Source organism: Anomaloglossus baeobatrachus, chromosome 6 (assembly GCF_048569485.1).
Source record: "Anomaloglossus baeobatrachus isolate aAnoBae1 chromosome 6, aAnoBae1.hap1, whole genome shotgun sequence".
NCBI classification, from domain to species: Eukaryota; Metazoa; Chordata; class Amphibia; order Anura; family Aromobatidae; genus Anomaloglossus; species Anomaloglossus baeobatrachus.
The window spans coordinates 473,975,956-473,993,881 of NC_134358.1; the positions used below are offsets into that span (position 1 = coordinate 473,975,956).

Sequence of the window (17,926 nt, forward strand, 5' to 3'; positions counted from 1 at the left end):
TCAGAATTCCTGATGTTGCCATCACATTCCCTGGACTTTTGATGAATACACTATGTGAATGCTACCTGATAATGGATGTAAGGTCTTTATGTCATGGTTCTGATTTGCGGTGCTCTGCTCTCCTGCAGAGCCGATGCTCCATTGTAGTATTGTGCTCCAGTGGACGGCTTGTTTCCTGGCCTCGGGTCCTGTGCTGGTGCTGGGAGGAGTCTGTTCACAGGAGCCTCGTTTCGGGTGATTGCTCTACTTCATCAGGGAGCAACCTCACCCAGAATGCTGCCAGTCGTAGTTCCTGTCCTGCATCAAGTGCTTCTGGCTCCTGTAATTGTACTGTTCTGATCTTGTCTCTCGACCCTGGACCTTAGTTACCTTTCTCTGCTCATGCCCCTGACTCTGACGTGACTTCCTGGCTCCTGACCTCCGTCTCGTACCCTGACCTCGGCTCCGCTTTCTCCCTGTGTTCCATACGTGACCTCCTGTCTCCTGAACCCCGGCATGTTTGACTACTACTCTATTAGTTGTATCTAGTGACACCTAGGGATTGAGCATCACATTTTAGTTTGTTAAACTCATCATCACATTCTAAATGCAAGAAGTCCACAGACTATTAGGAAACACATCATAGTCTGGTCTTACCTCTGCTCCTATGTTGTCACTGTCACTTGCGCCCGTATTGCTGGGGTCATTTTCTTCACTACTCTCAGCTACCTCCTCGTCCAGTTCGGTCTTCCCATTGTCATTGTGAAGGTAGCTATAGCTGTAGGATTCTTCACTGTATCCCAGTTTATCTTCTTGTTTCTGAAATATTGAGGAAAACATCTTTTTACAATGGATGTATTTACTGCATTAAGAGGGGATTACAATAGGATTGATGTTAAGTCCACTCTAGTGTGTAAGTGCTTCTATCATTATCTACAACATTGCCCCAATCCACTGCATAACTTGCTGCTCTTCAAGCGGCAATCATGGTCATCTGGCACAAATAAAGACCCACAGTATGTACGGTAATATCTTTCTTTTCCATTTTAAGATCAACTTTTCTCCCTGAGATAAGCTAGTGACTGGTCTCAGTTAGTGGCTTTCTCATAGAGAACGAAGTAGCACTCGGCCGAGTAAGCGCTCTTGTGTATGGGAGTGTTGGCTAAGATGGCTGTTGTCCAAATGATGAGTCGAAGAATCCATACGCCATCTAAAGTATATGGCCAGTCTTACTCTGATATGCCATACCTTTTGGACTTTCTGACGCACCCAGGTTTGTATTACAGAAAATAGAAAAAAAAATAATATTAAAACTATTCTGGGGATGTAGAAATGTGGAGGGGGTAATGTCACTAATTTTTGTGCTCATTTCTTGGTGCTCTAGGGTAGAAGATGGGGTTTAATGATTTATTCCAAAGTAGTGAAATATATTAGGAGGCTTATACCAAAAAAATAAAGGGTATTATATACTGTTCCTAATAGTGACACAACATGGTGCCAATACAGTTTACTTTTGTTGTCTAGTACAAAATTTCACCTACGGGCCTGGTGTCTTATATGTGTAATGGCTTTCATTTGTGCCACCTAAACTCCTTATGCACAATTTATTTGGCAGTACACTTTAGTAGATGTTATTTTAATTTCCACAATATCACAGATGCTTTTGTACATTTTATACCAAGCTTGTGTCGATCATGACTGCACATAAATGTGGGCAAACAAGCACCGCATCACATATGTTTTTGTCTGGGAGACCAAGACTCTTCTCCAAAAGGTATGTGCCGATGATCAGTGTTTACAGCGTTTTGGATTCGCAGAGTCCAAAACGCTGCATTGTACAGTACAAGCACAGTAGATCGGATTTCTAGAGATCTCCTGACCACTGTGCTTCTGTTCTGTGCAGCACAGACTGACATGCGGTGCCGCTTTCCGAGCTGCAGAATGTCAATTTATGTTTCCGGAGAAGTGAGTGTGCTCTCAGGAGGAGGACACCGTGAAAGTCAGGAGTGCCCAGACTCCTGATCGTGAGCACAGACGCTGCATTCTCCTGCGGACAAGGCTCGCGTCTCCGCAGGAGGAAGAGATGCGTCTAGAACGCAGTGTCTCTGGATCATGGGCACGTACCCAAAGTCAACTGCATAGTTTTCTCAGTGATAGGAGCACAGCACTTAAGAATGCTTTGCCCTATGATTTATGGAAGCAGTCGGTGAGGTCTGGAACTGCTGACCTTATTGACTATGGACTATAAGACGCACATACATTTTAGCAAGCTATTATCTTACTAAAAATACGTCTTATAGTCAGAAAAATACAGTAGGTCCATGTGGCTGTCATTGTGGGCACACTGTGGCTGTCACTGCCTATGGGGGGCACTGTGGTGCTCAATTCTGTTAAGCATTGAAACTTTTGAACCAGTTTATCATCAGTAATTCCACCACAGTAATGTGCTATATAAAAAAAGTCATCTAGTGACAGTAATACAGTTTGGGGCCAATTTATCCTGTTTTCACCAGAATTCTAGAATATACCGTATTTTTCGGACCATAAGACGCACTCCCCCCCCCCCCAAATGTTGGGGGAAAGTAGGGGGTGCGTCTTATGGTCTGAATATAGGGCTGCTGCTGGGAATGAGGGTGCTGCGGTGGAGCGGGTCATCGGCGGCACGAGCAGGCTGTGGCAGCGCCTGCCGTGACCACGTGGGCCTGCTCATTACATATGCACGCCCATCTTCCCGCCCATCATCTCTCAGCGCTGAAGCCAGCGCTGACAGGTGGGCGAAATGATGGGCGGGGGGTGCGCGCATATTAAACAGCCGGCCGTGATCACCCCTGGCAACTACAGCCTGGAGTGATCATGTGCGGCTGTATTCAATGCCCCCCGCGCATCATCATCAGCGCGGGGGGCAGTGAATAAGTACGGTATACTCACTTGTCACCGTTCCCCTGCAGCACGGCAATCTCCTCCTGTCTGTCGGCCAGCTGATCTGTGTAGCGAGCGGTGAGCACAGCGATGACATCATCGCTGTGCGCGACGCTAGTCACGCAGGTCAGCTGACCGGCAGACAGCAGGACGAGCGATGCTGCAGGGAACAGTGACAGCTCCACCCAGGTCAGTAGTGCTGTTGCCGCCACAGACAGGGAGAGGAGCGATGCTGCATGGAGCGAGGAAAGGTGAGTATAAACGTTTATTTTTTTTGTGTGATACAGGATACATGCCATATAGTAGAATGGGGCCATATAGCAGGATGGATGGGGGTTTATAGCAGGATAAGGGCATATAGTAGGATGGCAATATATAGCAGGATGGGGGTATATAGCAGGATAAGGGCATATACCAGGATGGCAGTATATATCAGGAAGGGGAGCATATAGCAGGATGGGGGTATATAGCAGTATGGGGGTATATAGCAGGTTGCCAGTATATAGCAGGATAAGGGCATATACCAGGATAGGGTACATATACAAGGCAGGAGGATCATTACCAGGATGGGGTACCTTAGCAGAGAATTTGGGGACATTACCCGAATAACAGTATAGGCAGCAGATCCTCGCCCCATAACAGTGTGTCATGACCACATTTTTTGCTTAAAAATTTTAATTTTCCTATTTTCCTCCTCTAAAACCGGGTGAGTCTTCTGGTCCGGTGCGTCTTATATTTCGAAAAATACGGTAATTGCTTGAAATCTAGGGAGTTATTTTTTTACATCTGAAAGTAGTACAAAAATGTAGCAATGTTTGGTAAATTATGCCAATCTTGGCCAGCTTTGCGAACGTTTTGGAATGTAGGGGTAGCTTGGGTGGAGCAGGGCATGGTCAGGTATGCCAAAAAAGTCATAATAATTTGCAACAGAAATTTAAGCCGGCCTCTGCTGCTCCACCCTATTTTCATTAGCACAAGGAACTACAAGAACTTACAGGAAGCAATGAGATGAAACTTAAGGCCGCTTTACATGCTGCGATCTCGCTAGCGAGATCGCTAGCGTGCGTACCCGCCCCCGTCGGTTGTGTGTCACTGGAAAATCGCTGCCCGTGGCTCACAAAATCGCTTCTTACCTGCCTAGCAACGTCGCTGTGACCGGCGAACCACCTCCTTTCTAAGGGGGCGGTTCGTTCGGCGTCACAGAGACGTCCCAAGCGGCCGCCCAATCGAAGCGGAGGGGCGGAGATGAGCGGGACGAACATCCCGCCCACCTCCTTCCTTCCTCATTGCGGGCGGCCGCAGGTAAGGTGAGGTTCCTCGTTCCTGCGGTGTCACACACAGCGATGTGTGCTGCCACAGGAGCGACGAACAACCTGCGTCCTGCAACAGCAACGATATTTGGGAATGGAGCACCGCGTCAACGAGCAACGATAAGGTGAATATTTTTACTTGTTAGCGGTCGCTCGTACGTTTCAAAAGCAACGACTTCGCTAACGAGGCCGGATGTGCGTCATGAATTCCGTGACCCAAAAGACATTGCGTTAGCGATGTCGCTGGGTGTAAAGCGGCCTTTAGGCTAAGTTCACACTTCCATTGTTTTGCATCAGTCACAATCAGTTGTGTGACTGATGCAACGGATGCGTTGCAGATAGTGGCACAACTGATGTAACCGATGCGAAAAATGATCCGTTGTGGTTTCTTTTTACTGTTTTACCGGTGGCTGGCTATTGTGAACGATCAGCTGATCGCCCGCCTTTTGTGAATGATCAGCTGATCGCCCGCCTTTTGTGAATGATCAGCTGATTGTTCCGTTCGCCGGGCGACCAGCTGATTGTTCACAAAAGCTGGGCAATCAGCTGATCGTTCTGGCCGCTGGAACTGGAACTGAATTTACAGTCATCATGGTTTTTAACTGTGCGCATTCTCACAGTAAAAAAACAATCCGACGCACACAAAAAACATTACATTCAGCGTTTCTCCCACCTGATCGCCAGTCAGTAAACAACTGATCCGTCACGTTGCGGATGCAACGCAAGGCCATCAGTCACAATCTGTCACTAATAGAAGTCTATGAGAGAAAAACGGATTCCTGCAAAATATTTTGCAGGATACCGTAATTCCTCAAGGCGACGTGACTGATGCAAATAACGCAAGTGTCAACTTCAGATTATACATTAGGAAAAACTTTCTGACAGTGAGGGCAGTCAAGGAGTGGAACAGGCTACCACCGGTGAGCTCTCAATCAATGGAAATCTTCTAGTGGAAACTGGATAAACATATAGCTGGATGAATTAGGAAAACCTGCACTTGCAGGGGGTTGGACCCGATGGCCCTTGAGGTCCCTTCCAACTCTATCATTCTATGCTTTGGATTTGTGGCAATGGCACACAATAGTTTATAGATGCTCCAAATTCGTTAAGAAGGTGAAAGCTGATTAATTAATTTGGCACACCTTAGTCTATCACTCGCTTCATATAAAACGTGGGTCGTAATGAATGAGGGCCTTTATCTGTGATTTTTGGAAATTTTGGAATAGTTCTTAAAACAAAAATATCCCTGAGTACTATGGTTGGATTGACTTTCTTAACTAAAATAAAGAATCGGTCAACTATGGTGTGGTACTATTAGCAGAAAGTGGAATAAGAGGTGGCAATGGGGAGTGGTCATCTTTAGTAGCCAAATCTTCAACACATGGATCCCTTTCCCCAACAGCTTATAGGATTTAATATTTGTTCTCTTTCCATTAGTCATTAACTACTGTACCACGTCTGTCTGTTCTCCTGCCAAACACAATCTACCAATTACCTAAACTACAGTACAGGTAACAACAAGCACAAAGTGAGGAGGCGCACAGCAGGATTTAGAATATATTTTTGGGATAATAAACATTTATTACAAATCCATTGCTGTCAGTTCAGTTGTGATCTCTTTTTCCGTATTTTAGATTTTTTTCTACCCCAAATATATTTAAAAGAGAAAAAGTAATACAGTCCATTGGTATTCTTTGGAACATTGACTATCGTGTAAAATAATGAACATGTTCTAATAACATCTAACTTCATGGTTTCCAGTACAGAAATGGGAACCCTCATGACGCCCATATGCCCCGATAGGAGATATAGAATGAGTTTGCCAAGTTGAATCAACCCTTTTGTAGGTTATAATAGCACTAGCTGTAGTACCCAGGCGTTGCCCGGGATAGTAACTGTCTCTTTGTCTCTCTCCCAGTCTGTCTGACTATCTTTTTCTGTCTGTGTCTCTGTCTCTGTGTGTGTGGCTCTGTCTGTGTCTTTCCCTGTCTGTCTGTCAGTCTCTATCCATGTCTGTCTGTCTCTTTGTGTCTATCTCTGTATCAGTCTCTGTATCAGTCTCTGTATCAGTCTCTGTATCAGTCTCTGTATCAGTCTCTGTATCAGTCTCTCTATCAGTCTCTCTATCAGTCTTCTCTATCTCTGGGTCTGTCTGTCTCGTTCCAGGTCTGTCTCTTCCCCCTTTGTCACTTTCCCTGTCTGCCTGCCTCTGACTGTCTCTTTGACTGTCTCTTTCCCTGTCTGTCTCTGTCTCTTTATATCTCTCTCTATCCGTCTCCCCACCGACATCTTATTACCTCACACATAAGCTTCTTATACTAACAATTTATTTTGTTCCTATAGCAACCAATCACAACTCCTATTAATAAGCGATAGCTCCTATCTCCATTGACTTTAATGGAGACAGGTGTTTTGGAGAACTGTAAAGCGCGGGGTTAAATTTTCCTGTCAAAACATAGTCTATGACGTTCCCTGAGTCACATAGGGTGTCTATGCAAAATTTCGTGATTGTAAATGCGACGATGTGAATTCCTTTAGCGGACACACACACATACATACATAGATACACTCAGCTTTATATATTAGATTGACCCAAATAAATGTTGGTAATTATGGTAAATTCCCTAAAAAGAACTAGGAATCAAGTTTTTGGAAATAGAAAACCTTGAGCTGAAAATATGTGCCAACACTTTAGTGCAAAGACTCCCTGCTTCCTTATTACAGGTAACTTAATCTTTAGGAGGAGGGAGGACATTTGCACAACACAAGCCCCCCATGATTAGCACACAGCAGATGTTAAGTCTCCTTTTAAGCCTATTGTTTCTTAAGTATTCTGCAACAGCTGCTGGCATGTCAGTGAGACAGCTGTCCCTCCAGCCGGATTCCTGCCCTATAGGGGAGGGGAACTTTTGTTAAAAGATTCTACAAAGAAAAGTTGTATCTCATAAGAGAGTGAGAAAGGAAGGACATAGCCCATCCAGAGAGCGGGATTACGTTACTCTTCAGTTACCTATACAGAGAACCAGGTGTAGGCAAAACCTGCAAGAGTGGTGACCGATGAGCGGGTAACCCTGAGAATAGGAACAGGTATATGATGCCTAAATAACTTTACAGACTAAAGCACACCACATACTTTATACAGCTGTTGGCCAAAGATGATTCGGCAAGCAGCTATCTGTCCCGAACCTCCCATAGACAGGAGCACTTTCTCTGCCAAACACTCTTGTGTTCTCTATAAAACCCAGTGCCAAAACATTTCTGGCAGTGGCTAATCTCTTAAAGAACAAAAGGATCAGTGGTCCAAAATTACACTCATCTCTCAGGCAAGAAATATGGTTCCTGTACAAATACTGTAAGACTATTGGCTAATCCCACCCATATGGGTGTTTCAGTTGATTGTAGACTTGTGTATGGGGTCCTTACGGCTGGTCATACACATGGGAATCTGCGAGCCCGCGGCTCTATCTAATGTCTTGCCCATACTCCGCCAACCTTGAGTTTTCCATAGATAGAGGGGAAAAAGTTGCTGCCTAACTCCTCTGGCAGCGGCTTATTTTCTGTGAAAACTAAGGTATCTGGTGTTTGAACATCAGCAGCCTGATCTCTAGAGGGAACGTGTCACCCCATTAATGCTGCCCAAGCCATGGGCAACATGAATCCCGGCCTGTCTGCACGACTGGTAAAATAGGAGAAAATATTGTAAAAATCTTACTATGGACCATAGACAAAGAGCTAAGACCTGATCCAAGTCCGGCTCTGCCCCGGTCAGCTGTTAACAAGGCCTCTGCTGGTGATTGAAAGGTTTCTCACAAAGCGAGAGACCTGTTAAAAATGCTGGAAGAGACAATAAGCGCAAATAGGGTCTTATCCTAAAACATTGTCAGGAAAGGTGCTGTAAGGATAGACTCACATGGCGTGACAGTCACAACCACTGTAATGGCGTAAATACGGCTGCAGCAGAACCCACGTGGAGGTGCAGTTCAAATTTGGAGAGAAAAGGGTTAATAGACCGCGCTGGCGTAGAAAAGAGGATCCATGTAGAAGGAATGATTTTATTTGTCTACACGTTTCAAAGCCTTATGGCTTCTTCCTCAGGACAAATCATACTTGCCCCGAGGAAGAAGCCATAGGGCTTCGAAACACATAGACAAATAAAATCATTCCTTCTACATGGATCCTCTTTTCTACGGCAGCGTGGTCTATTACCCCTTTTATCTCCAAATTTGAAAAGCGAGAGACCGGTCATTCATTTATTGAGAAGAGCTGGCCCGGGCAGAGGCAGACTGGTTTAGTCTCCGGCTACGGTCACTAGCTGGATCTTTACAGATCACGGATTGGGCAGCATGAATCAGGTGACCGATTCCTTTTACTTTTCCTGATAATATGCGTCAGGAATAGTCCTGAGGCTCTCATACATATCATACTTTTTGATAAAGTGTATAAGGATGTGGTGGCTAGTACAAGTCATTGTTGGTGTGATCATTTGCCCTGCGCATAGACATTACTGTCGGCAGCACGACCCTTGTTTAGAATAAGGGAACGTGCTGCCGACACTGATTTTTATGTGGACATAAGATGCGATTAACGACAAATGAGCGTTTTGGAGTTTGAGTTCTGGATATGATTTTGAATGTATGATTGTATGGGCAATCATCACCTTGTGTAATTAATGTTCCTAATAAGGCCCTGTGCACACACTGCGTTTTTTTGCCACTTTTTTTGCTGCAGAAAAAGTGCGTTTTTTGTTCATAAAGTTCATGCAGTCCTTCCCCAGCAAAATCTATGAGAAATCCAAAATGCTGTGTGCACACTGCGTTTTTTTCCCCTACAGGTTTTACTGCAGAATTTCTGCAGCAAAAAGAAGCAGCATGACTCTTCTTTTACGCAGGTACCATTGATAATGGCTAAAAACCGCAGGGACAAAACTGTGGAAAATCCGCCATAAAACTGCATGCGGATTTTGGGTGCGGATTTTTGCCGCTGGTGCGGAATTCTGCCAGACGGTGCGGATTTTGCTTAAGAAACTTATCTGCCCATTGCTTACAGACCCTAAGGCCCTGTGCGCACACTGCGTTTTTTGCCGCGGATTTGCTGTGGTTTTCGCGGCAGAAGAGGTGCAGTTTTTATTCTTAAACTTGATGCAGCCCTTCCCCAGCAAAACATACGTTTTTTTTACCTCTAGGTTTTGCTGCACAATTCTGCAGAAAAAAGAATGAGCATATCACTTCTTTTCCGCAGGTACCTGCGGTTTTTGCCATAGATAATGGTAAAAAAACGCAGGGACCCACCCGTGGAAAAACCCACGGGAAACCCGTGGTAAAATTGCGGGTGCATGTTTACAGTGGTTTTTGCCGCAGGTGCGGTAATTCTGCAAGAGGGTGCGGATTTTTCTTAAGAAAAAGTCATTTCCTAGGACACACAATGTCTTAAAGGGTTTTTCCAGTTCTATAGTATTGATGACCTTTCCTACAGGTATGTCAACAATATTACAGTCCTGGAAATCCCCTTTAAGTCTATGGAAAGCTTTGAGATAAATATTGCCTGCACGGTAATGATCTACAACGACGTGGGATGCTGAGGAGACCTTACTCAGGATCAGTACTCCAGTATGCACTGCCTGGCTCCATCACCATGCCACAACTGTGAGAGGAAGAAAGAAGCTGGAGCCAATCTGATGTTCTCTTCTCACTCACTTTACTAAGCGTTGTTACATTGGCTTTAATTTGACAGGATCATGGTTGGGCCACATTCTTACTTCTGTACTCGAACCACATTGCAGGGCCAACCGCGAATCTCCTGAGCCAAACTCAACAGCCTCATAGGCATATAATTATTAAGATGTCAAATTTGAGTCAGGAGACCTCAGATGGAGGTCAGCCGAATGATCGGTCGACACATCGTTGGGCCGACACAGCGTTGGGCCGACACAGCGTTGGGCCGACACAGCGTTGGGCCGACACAGCGTTGGGCCGACACAGCGTTGGGCCGACACAGCGTTGGGCCGACACAGCGTTGGGCAGACACAGCGTTGGGCAGACACAGCGTTGGGCAGACACAGCGTTGGGCAGACACAGCGTTGGGCAGACACAGCGTTGGGCAGACACAGCGTTGGGCAGACAGCCATCTAATGAGTAGGGCCGGCTTTACTTACATTCCTCCAGGCAAAGCTGTGGGAAAAGGTCAACACCACTCATTTTGGAAACCAGTCAATGCCTTGAGTGAAATCCTGGCATGTACTGGAAGGTACAGCTCCTGCTCTTCTAAATCTGAAATTCACTAAAAATTTAGGGTGGGTAGCGGCCCAGGAACACCGTGTACCCAGGAATGTGGGCAACAGAGGTGGTAAAAACCTGTTCTGAAATACATACACATCTGAGAAGGGAGGAGGCACAAAATAACAAATCTGACCTTAGGTAACAATAGGAAATTATGAAGCAACTACATCGGTAATTACAAGGCAGTACAGTCATAATAGATAAAACAAGTCTGCATTTACAAATTAGGAACCCCTAACCAGAAATTACACAGCAATGTAATGCGAGCAAAGACTCATCTTAGGGTATGATTAATATTATTTAGAATGGTCCTGGATTTTCTGGAATAAGTAAAACTTCTCGAATATCTGAGCAAAAATCTGCACATGTAAAGCAAAAAGACAAAACAGAAAAAAAAACACCACAAAAACAAACAGCAGGCTAAAATTAACCAAGAAATCGGTATTCTACTCCCTGACCAGGCGCAAATTCAGCAGTAGGGGTGTAAACAATTCATGCGGAACATATTTCTTAAAGGGAACCTGTCACCAGTTTTTTCCCTATTAAACCAAAAGTGTCACCTTCTGCCGCTCCTGGGCTGCATTCTATGAAGGTGCACCTTGTTGCTGGCTCCCCTTGCAGACCCCAAAAATAACTTTATAAAATCTCACCATTTCCTATGCAAATGACATGTTGGCCACATGGGCGGGCTCATTTTAGGCTTCTGTCCTTCCTTCTGGCCTTGCTCGCCATCCCCCTGTCATGATTTACATGGATGATGACGACGCCGTCATCGTCAACGCTGCTGGCGAAATTATGGGCGGCGCTGTGCATGACCTCACCAGCATCATCCTCGTACCCGCCCATAATCTCACGTCTGCGCAAATACATCACCGGCGCGCGCGAGGGAAACTTTCTGCTCAGGCCTGCGACAGGGGCACAGTGAACTGCACCCGCGCGAAACTTCGCCAGCAGCATGGACGGCAGCTTTGTCATCCATATAAATCATGACAGGGGGACGGCGAGCAAGGCCAGAAGGAAGGACAGGAGCCGAAAATGAGCCTGCCCATCTGGCCAACACAAGTCATTTGCATAGGAGATTTTATAAAGTTATTTTTAGGGTCTGCAAGGGGGGCAGCAACAAGGTGCACCTTCATAGAATGCAGCCCAGGAGCGGCAGAAGGTGGCACTTTTGTTTTAATAGGGAAAAATCTGGTGACAGGTGGACGCGTACCTTGGCGTCTATCACGACTGTGCCTCCTGAGCACGTGCGCCCCACAATAGGTACAAATATATTGAGGACTGAGCCATTAGTGGCTCTCATATCATAACTGGTTAAAAAAATCTTTTTTTTTTTTCTTTTTTTATTCTCTTTTCTGTTATTCCTGAGTTATTTCCCCTGGACATGTATGAATAAATTGCTGTGACTATTCGCCCTGTCAATAGATTGCTTTCCTGCACCATCAGACTGTCAGCACTAATTACATACTATCAGACTATATAAAGACACAACCTTTTGAACCTTGTGACAGGGGGGTTATAAAGGGTTATTCCAAAATTAGTAAATTATTCTTTATTACAGTATATAATGCCTAATAATCTCCAGTGATCCCGAGAATGGGGCACTACAGAGTCCCGTCTTGAATCAAGCAATAAACATGTTTGATCTATGCACCATTCCTTGAAAATGCAGAGTACAGAGAACAGCCATTTCTACCAGTCCCATAGACAATGAATAGAGCATATGCACTTCCACTTTATTCAAAAAGGGGCTTTGCAGGTTCCATAGCCCCATCCTGAGGATTGTTGGGGGTCCCAGTGGTCAGACCCTCAGCACTCAGTAAATTATTCCTAGACAATAACTTAACATCTTAAGAATAATACTTGAGGGATTGTCAAGGACTTTCACATTGATGGCCTACTCTTACCCTATTATCTGATTGGTGGGGGTATAACATCCAGCACCCCGGCTAATTCGATGTTCCCAATGTCAGCTGGATGTGCTCAGTTGTGGTGCTGCACGGCTCCATCAACTGGATAGTGGTCACAAGTGGGTACTGCAGATCGCAACATATAGGGCTCATTAGGAAGCAGATGTGTAGTACCCGGCCACAGCCACTATGCAGAAGATGGAGCCGTGTAGTTCCACTCTGTTACTTAGCACACCCTGCCGGTACCGGGATCCGCTAAGGATAGACCATCAATATAAAAGTCACGGACAATCTCTTTAACACCTTTTTACAATTATAGAAGAATGACAAAATGCAAAATGTAAGCAAAGATTTTCCAGGATTTTTTATTTTGCTGTGAATGTTAGTATTTGCTATTACAAACATACTCGGAAAGCAGACATATCTTCAAAAGTGAGGCCCTTACCAATAAAATGTCCATAAACGGCATGGAACAGAATACCGCTCCGTACCATACACTGTCCACTGATGTCATCTGATCACCTACTTACCAGGATAAATACCAGTCAATATCCTATTACACCAGTATCTTAAATACTCAACACAAGTCAATACTTAACATTGAGAAAACCTGGTACAAGCAATAACAGGTCCCTCCAGATGAGAAGATCATTTATTTTCTTCAATGATACTAATACGCTGCTCACAATTATACTTTGGAGAACAGACTGTGAAAAACAATGTCAGTATTGAAGGGGCAAAACAGAATTCACCATAAAGGAATGACATCAAAAAATCACACCACAAATATCTCCCTCCACTGCATGGTGTGTATGAGAGAAAATTTATCTTTCTAATTATTTTGCAGGATTTTTTACGTCAAGATTAGAAATAGTAAGAGATTTTGTTTACTAATGTGTTTATATAAAGACATTATTTACATTAAAAACTATATTTTATTATTTCTAATTTATCTACAGAATATTTATAAAGAAACAAACACATTAAAGGGGTTGTAATTAGAGTTGAACGGATTGCTAATAATCCGGGTCCGGCGGATCAGTGGCGGGTTGACAAGGAAGTCCGGATCCGATCCGGAATCCGGCCCAATATATGACAATGAGGAGCGGAATCCAGGACAAGAGAGAGAGAAGAAAGAGAGAGGAGAGAGAAGACAGAGAGAGAGAAGAGAGAGAAGACAGAGAGAGAGAAGAAAGAGAAGAAAGAGAGAGAAGAGAGATAAGAAAGAGAGAGAGAGAAGAAAGAGAGAAGAAAGAGAGAAGAAAGAGAGAAGAAAGAGAGAAGAAAGAGAGAAGAAAGAGAGAAGAAAGAGAGAAGAAAGAGAGAAGAAAGAGAGAAGAAAGAGAGAAGAAAGAGAGAAGAAAGAGAGAAGAGAGAAGAAAGAGAGAAGAAAGAGAGAAGAAAGAGAGAAGAAAGAGAGAAGAAAGAGAGAGGAGAGAGAGAAGAAAGAGAGAGAACAAAGGGAGAGCAGAAAGAGAGAGAACAAAGAGAGAGAGAGAACAAAGAGAGAGAGAGAAGAAAGAGAGAGAGAGAAGAAAGAGAGAGAAGAAAGAGAGAGAAGAAAGAGAGAGAAGAAAGAGAGAGAAGAAAGAGAGAGAAGAAAGAGAGAGAGAGAAGAAAGAGGGAAGAAAGAGAGAAGAAAGAGAGAAGAAAGAGAGAAGAGAGAGAGAGAAGAGAGAGGAGAGAGAAGAAAGAAAGAAGAAAGAGCAGAAAGAGAGAGAGAGAAGAGAGAGAAGAAAGAGAGAAGAAAGAGAGGAGAAAGAGAGAAGACAGAGAGAGGAGAAAGAGAGAAGACAGAGAGAGGAGAAAGAGAGAAGACAGAGAGAGAAAAGAAAGAGAAGAAAGAGAGAGAAGACAGAAGAAAGAGAGAGAAGACAGAGAGAGACAGAGAGAGAAGAAAGAGAGAAGAGAGAAGAGAGAGAAGACAGAGAGAGAGAGAAGAAAGAGGGAAGAAAGAGGGAAGAAAGAGAAGAAAGAGAGAAGAAAGAGAAGAAAGAGAGGAGAAAGAGAGAAGACAGAGAGAGGAGAAAGAGAGAAGACAGAGAGAGGAGAAAGAGAGAAGACAGAGAGAGAAAAGAAAGAGAGAAGAAAGAGAGAGAAGACAGAAGAAAGAGAGAGAAGACAGAGAGAGACAGAGAGAGAAGAAAGAGAGAAGAGAGAAGAGAGAGAAGACAGAGAGAGAGAGAGAGAAGAAAGAGGGAAGAAAGAGGGAAGAAAGAGAAGAAAGAGAGAAGAAAGAGAAGAAAGAGAGAAGAAAGAGAGAAGAAAGAGAGAAGAAAGAGAGAAGAAAGAGAGAAGAAAGAGAGAAGAAAGAGAAGAAAGAGAGAAGAAAGAGAGAAGAAAGAGAGAAGAAAGAGAGAAGAAAGAGAGGAGAGAGAGAAGAAAGAGAGAGAAGAAAGAGAGAGAAGAAAGAGAGAGAAGAAAGAGAGAGAAGAAAGAGAAGAAAGAAGAAAGAAGAAAGAGAGAAGAAAGAGAGAGAACAAAGAGAGAGCAGAAAGAGAGAGAACAAAGAGAGAGAGAGAAGAAAGAGAGAGAGAAGAAAGAGAGAGAAGAAAGAAAGAGAAGAAAGAGAGAGAGAGAAGAAAGAGGGAAGAAAGAGAGAAGAAAGAGAGAAGAAAGAGAGAAGAGAGAGAGAAGAGAGAGAAGAGAGAGAAGAAAGAGAGAGAGAGAAGAAAGAAAGAAGAAAGAGCAGAAAGAGAGAGAGAAGAGAGAGAAGAAAGAGAGAGAGAAGAAAGAAAGAAGAAAGAGCAGAAAGAGAGAGAGAGAAGAGAGAAAAGAAAGAGAGAGAAGAAAGAGAGAAGAGAGAGAAGAGAGAGAGAAGAGTAAAAAAAAAAAAGCGTATCTAGATTGTGCACCCGGAATCACGCGTCCGGTTCGGACCCGGATCTACTGCTGAAACCGCGCGGATCCGGATTTTTCAAGCTCAACACTAGTTGTAGTGGGTGCTGCATTCACCCCTGAAAGTAAAATAAACATGTTGATCTCCTCTGCTATGTTCTCAGCATAGGTACACTGTCACCTTTCTGGTGATACATTTTTCTACACTCAGTATGATAATATGGACACACCTGAGCTGGATACATCACAGGCAGTACAGGTAATTTGCCAGGACAGAAGAATTAAAAAAATAATACAACCCTTTAAGGTAAAGTAAATATCATCAGATCTTTGTCTCGGCTTGTTTCTTCCTTGCATTAAGGCCACAAGGGAAAAACTGATAATATTTTATTATGTTGTTTCCAAAGTAATTACTCAATTTCAGTCTACACGTGCTGGTTCTTGATAAGGAGAGATACACAGGAGGGGAATGAAACGCCAAACGTATGGCCTTGTTCCCCACCCAATATATAACATGGCAATTGCTAATGGAAACATTTATAATCAGAAGATTTTAAAATGAATACTGACCACCCCGTAGGGTAAAAATCTGCTCCAAATACAGATGTGTTGGCAGGAAAAATCCTGAGTAATGTATGTATTTTTGGCTTGCGTTTTTTCCCCATGTTTTCGATGGGTGAAAAATGCTGGAAGAATTGACATGCTGCAAATATGAATGTGCTTCAAATCTGCAAGGAAAAAACAAGCAACATGAGCACGAGACTTAAGGAATCTCGTTGACTTTGCAGGTGCTAGGAAATGCTTCTGTTTTTGTGACAAAACTTTGCCATAATAAAACGCAACAAAAAACGTGACGTGGCTTTGTGCCCACAATGCATTTTTTTTTTCTAGCATCTTCCTTTATTCTTTAATCAATAAAAGCAAGGGGAAAATAAAAAGCATCCCAGCAAAGTCTATGAGAATACGACTTGCTATGTCCACGTTGCTTCTTTTTCCTTGCTGTTTTTGTTAATGAAAAAAGAAGCAGTATGTCAATTGTTTGTGTTTTTTTCCTGCTTTTTTTCCCAATTGAGTTCAACGTAGTCAGTGAAAAACGCAGGAAACAACGCATGTCTAATGCCCACGTTGCTTTTTTGTGCATTTTTGACGTCACTGATGTTCCCTGCAGCCATTTCCTCATCTCGCGGTCTGCAGGGAACCCTGGCCATGTCACGAGGTAAATCAAGTTCATGCCAATGAATCACTGGAGTCTCCTGCAGATTCACCGGCATGAACTCTGTTCACCTTATGACGTCACTGGGGTTCCCTGCAGACCGCAAGATGAGGAGATAGCTGCAGGGAACTCCAGTGATTTAGGCGACCTGGTCTGTGAGGTGATCCATACCTCAGTAACCCGATGTCGTCATGGTGTTACCATGGCAGCGATCGAGTCCCTGTGATCGCATTACAGGTACCCGATCGCCAGGGTGAGGTAAGAGATTTCTCTCCCTGCCTCCTGAATTCTGTGATCACACTGAAGTGGAAGTGGCGCGAGCACTGCTCCTAACAGCGTGTGCTGGGACCCCGTTATAAGATTAGCCGTTGACCTGGCGGCAACTGCGGGGGTACAGCATCTGAACACCTGCAGTCGCCATGACTACAAAACACACAAAAAAAGCATGGAAAAAAGCATGTGAAAAAATGTGCTAATGCAATTAAAAAATGCACTTTTTTTCAGCTGCTTTTTTCCTGCCAGAACATGCGTTTTTATTGCAGATTTTCTGTCAGCAGGTTTTTTCTACCCAATCGAGGAGCAGCATGATGTAGATCCCGATTCCAGTGCTATGTCACTTACTGGGCTGCTTGCTGTTATTTTGATAAACAGTGTTTTGTCTACTGCAGATCTCCCAGTTCTCTGAACGATTAGCTCAGTATAACCCCGCCCACATAACTGATAGGCAGTTTTCTGTGTACACTGTGCATAGGCAGAAAGCTGTAAATCATTGGTGATGCAGGGCTATACAAAGCTCTAATACGGAGGACTACCTGGCAGCAGGTTTACTAGTTGTCTAGTGATATTCTCTTGCTGATAAAACAATTATTTTTTCAAAAAGTACAGTTAGCAGCCCAGTATAAGACACAATCACAATCTCTGTCTCTACATTATGCTTCTCTCAGATAAGGTGGAAAAAACCTGGTGACAGATTCCTTTTATTAGTTGTCTGAGGAATGTTCTGCCACAGTGAATGCACTTCCGCAAGTCATCAAGATCCGCTGCTGGCGGCTCACTTTACTATTACTGACCAATGACGCCCCTGATGTGCTTGATGGGAGTGTGTTGTGCTCATACTCGATACTGAATAAATTGAGATGTTTTGAAATTGTCGCTTCCATTTTTTCATCAGCTGCATATCATTAAAAACATGTAGCCATCCTGTGATATCTAGAACTTTAAAGCATTGCTTCCTTGGTGTTGCAATTTTAATGTTCAGGATATAATGTTCAGAGGTATACTGGTATACTGCTCAAAAAAATAAAGGGAATATATATATATATATATATATATACACATATACACACACAGAAACAAAGGTTCCGAGCAGCACACAATCCAAGGTGCACGTGTCCAAGGGAGGCATCCACAGTAAAACTTTAACAAAAGACTGGCACTCCAAATCTTCTAGAATTTTTTACACTTTATTCCACATCATAAACA

The 17,926-nt window shown here is 43.8% G+C and overlaps 1 protein-coding gene across 1 annotated transcript in view; it reads right to left on the reverse strand.

The window, feature by feature from the left end:
* Nucleotides 1–17,926, reverse strand: part of NFE2L3 (NFE2 like bZIP transcription factor 3) — a 75,035-nt gene that overhangs the window by 23,848 nt on the left and 33,261 nt on the right. Inside the window, exon 2 of the mRNA XM_075315349.1 lies at nucleotides 637–798. Coding sequence (XP_075171464.1) covers nucleotides 637–798 — 162 coding nt within the window. The remainder of the gene's footprint in view (nucleotides 1–636; nucleotides 799–17,926) is intronic.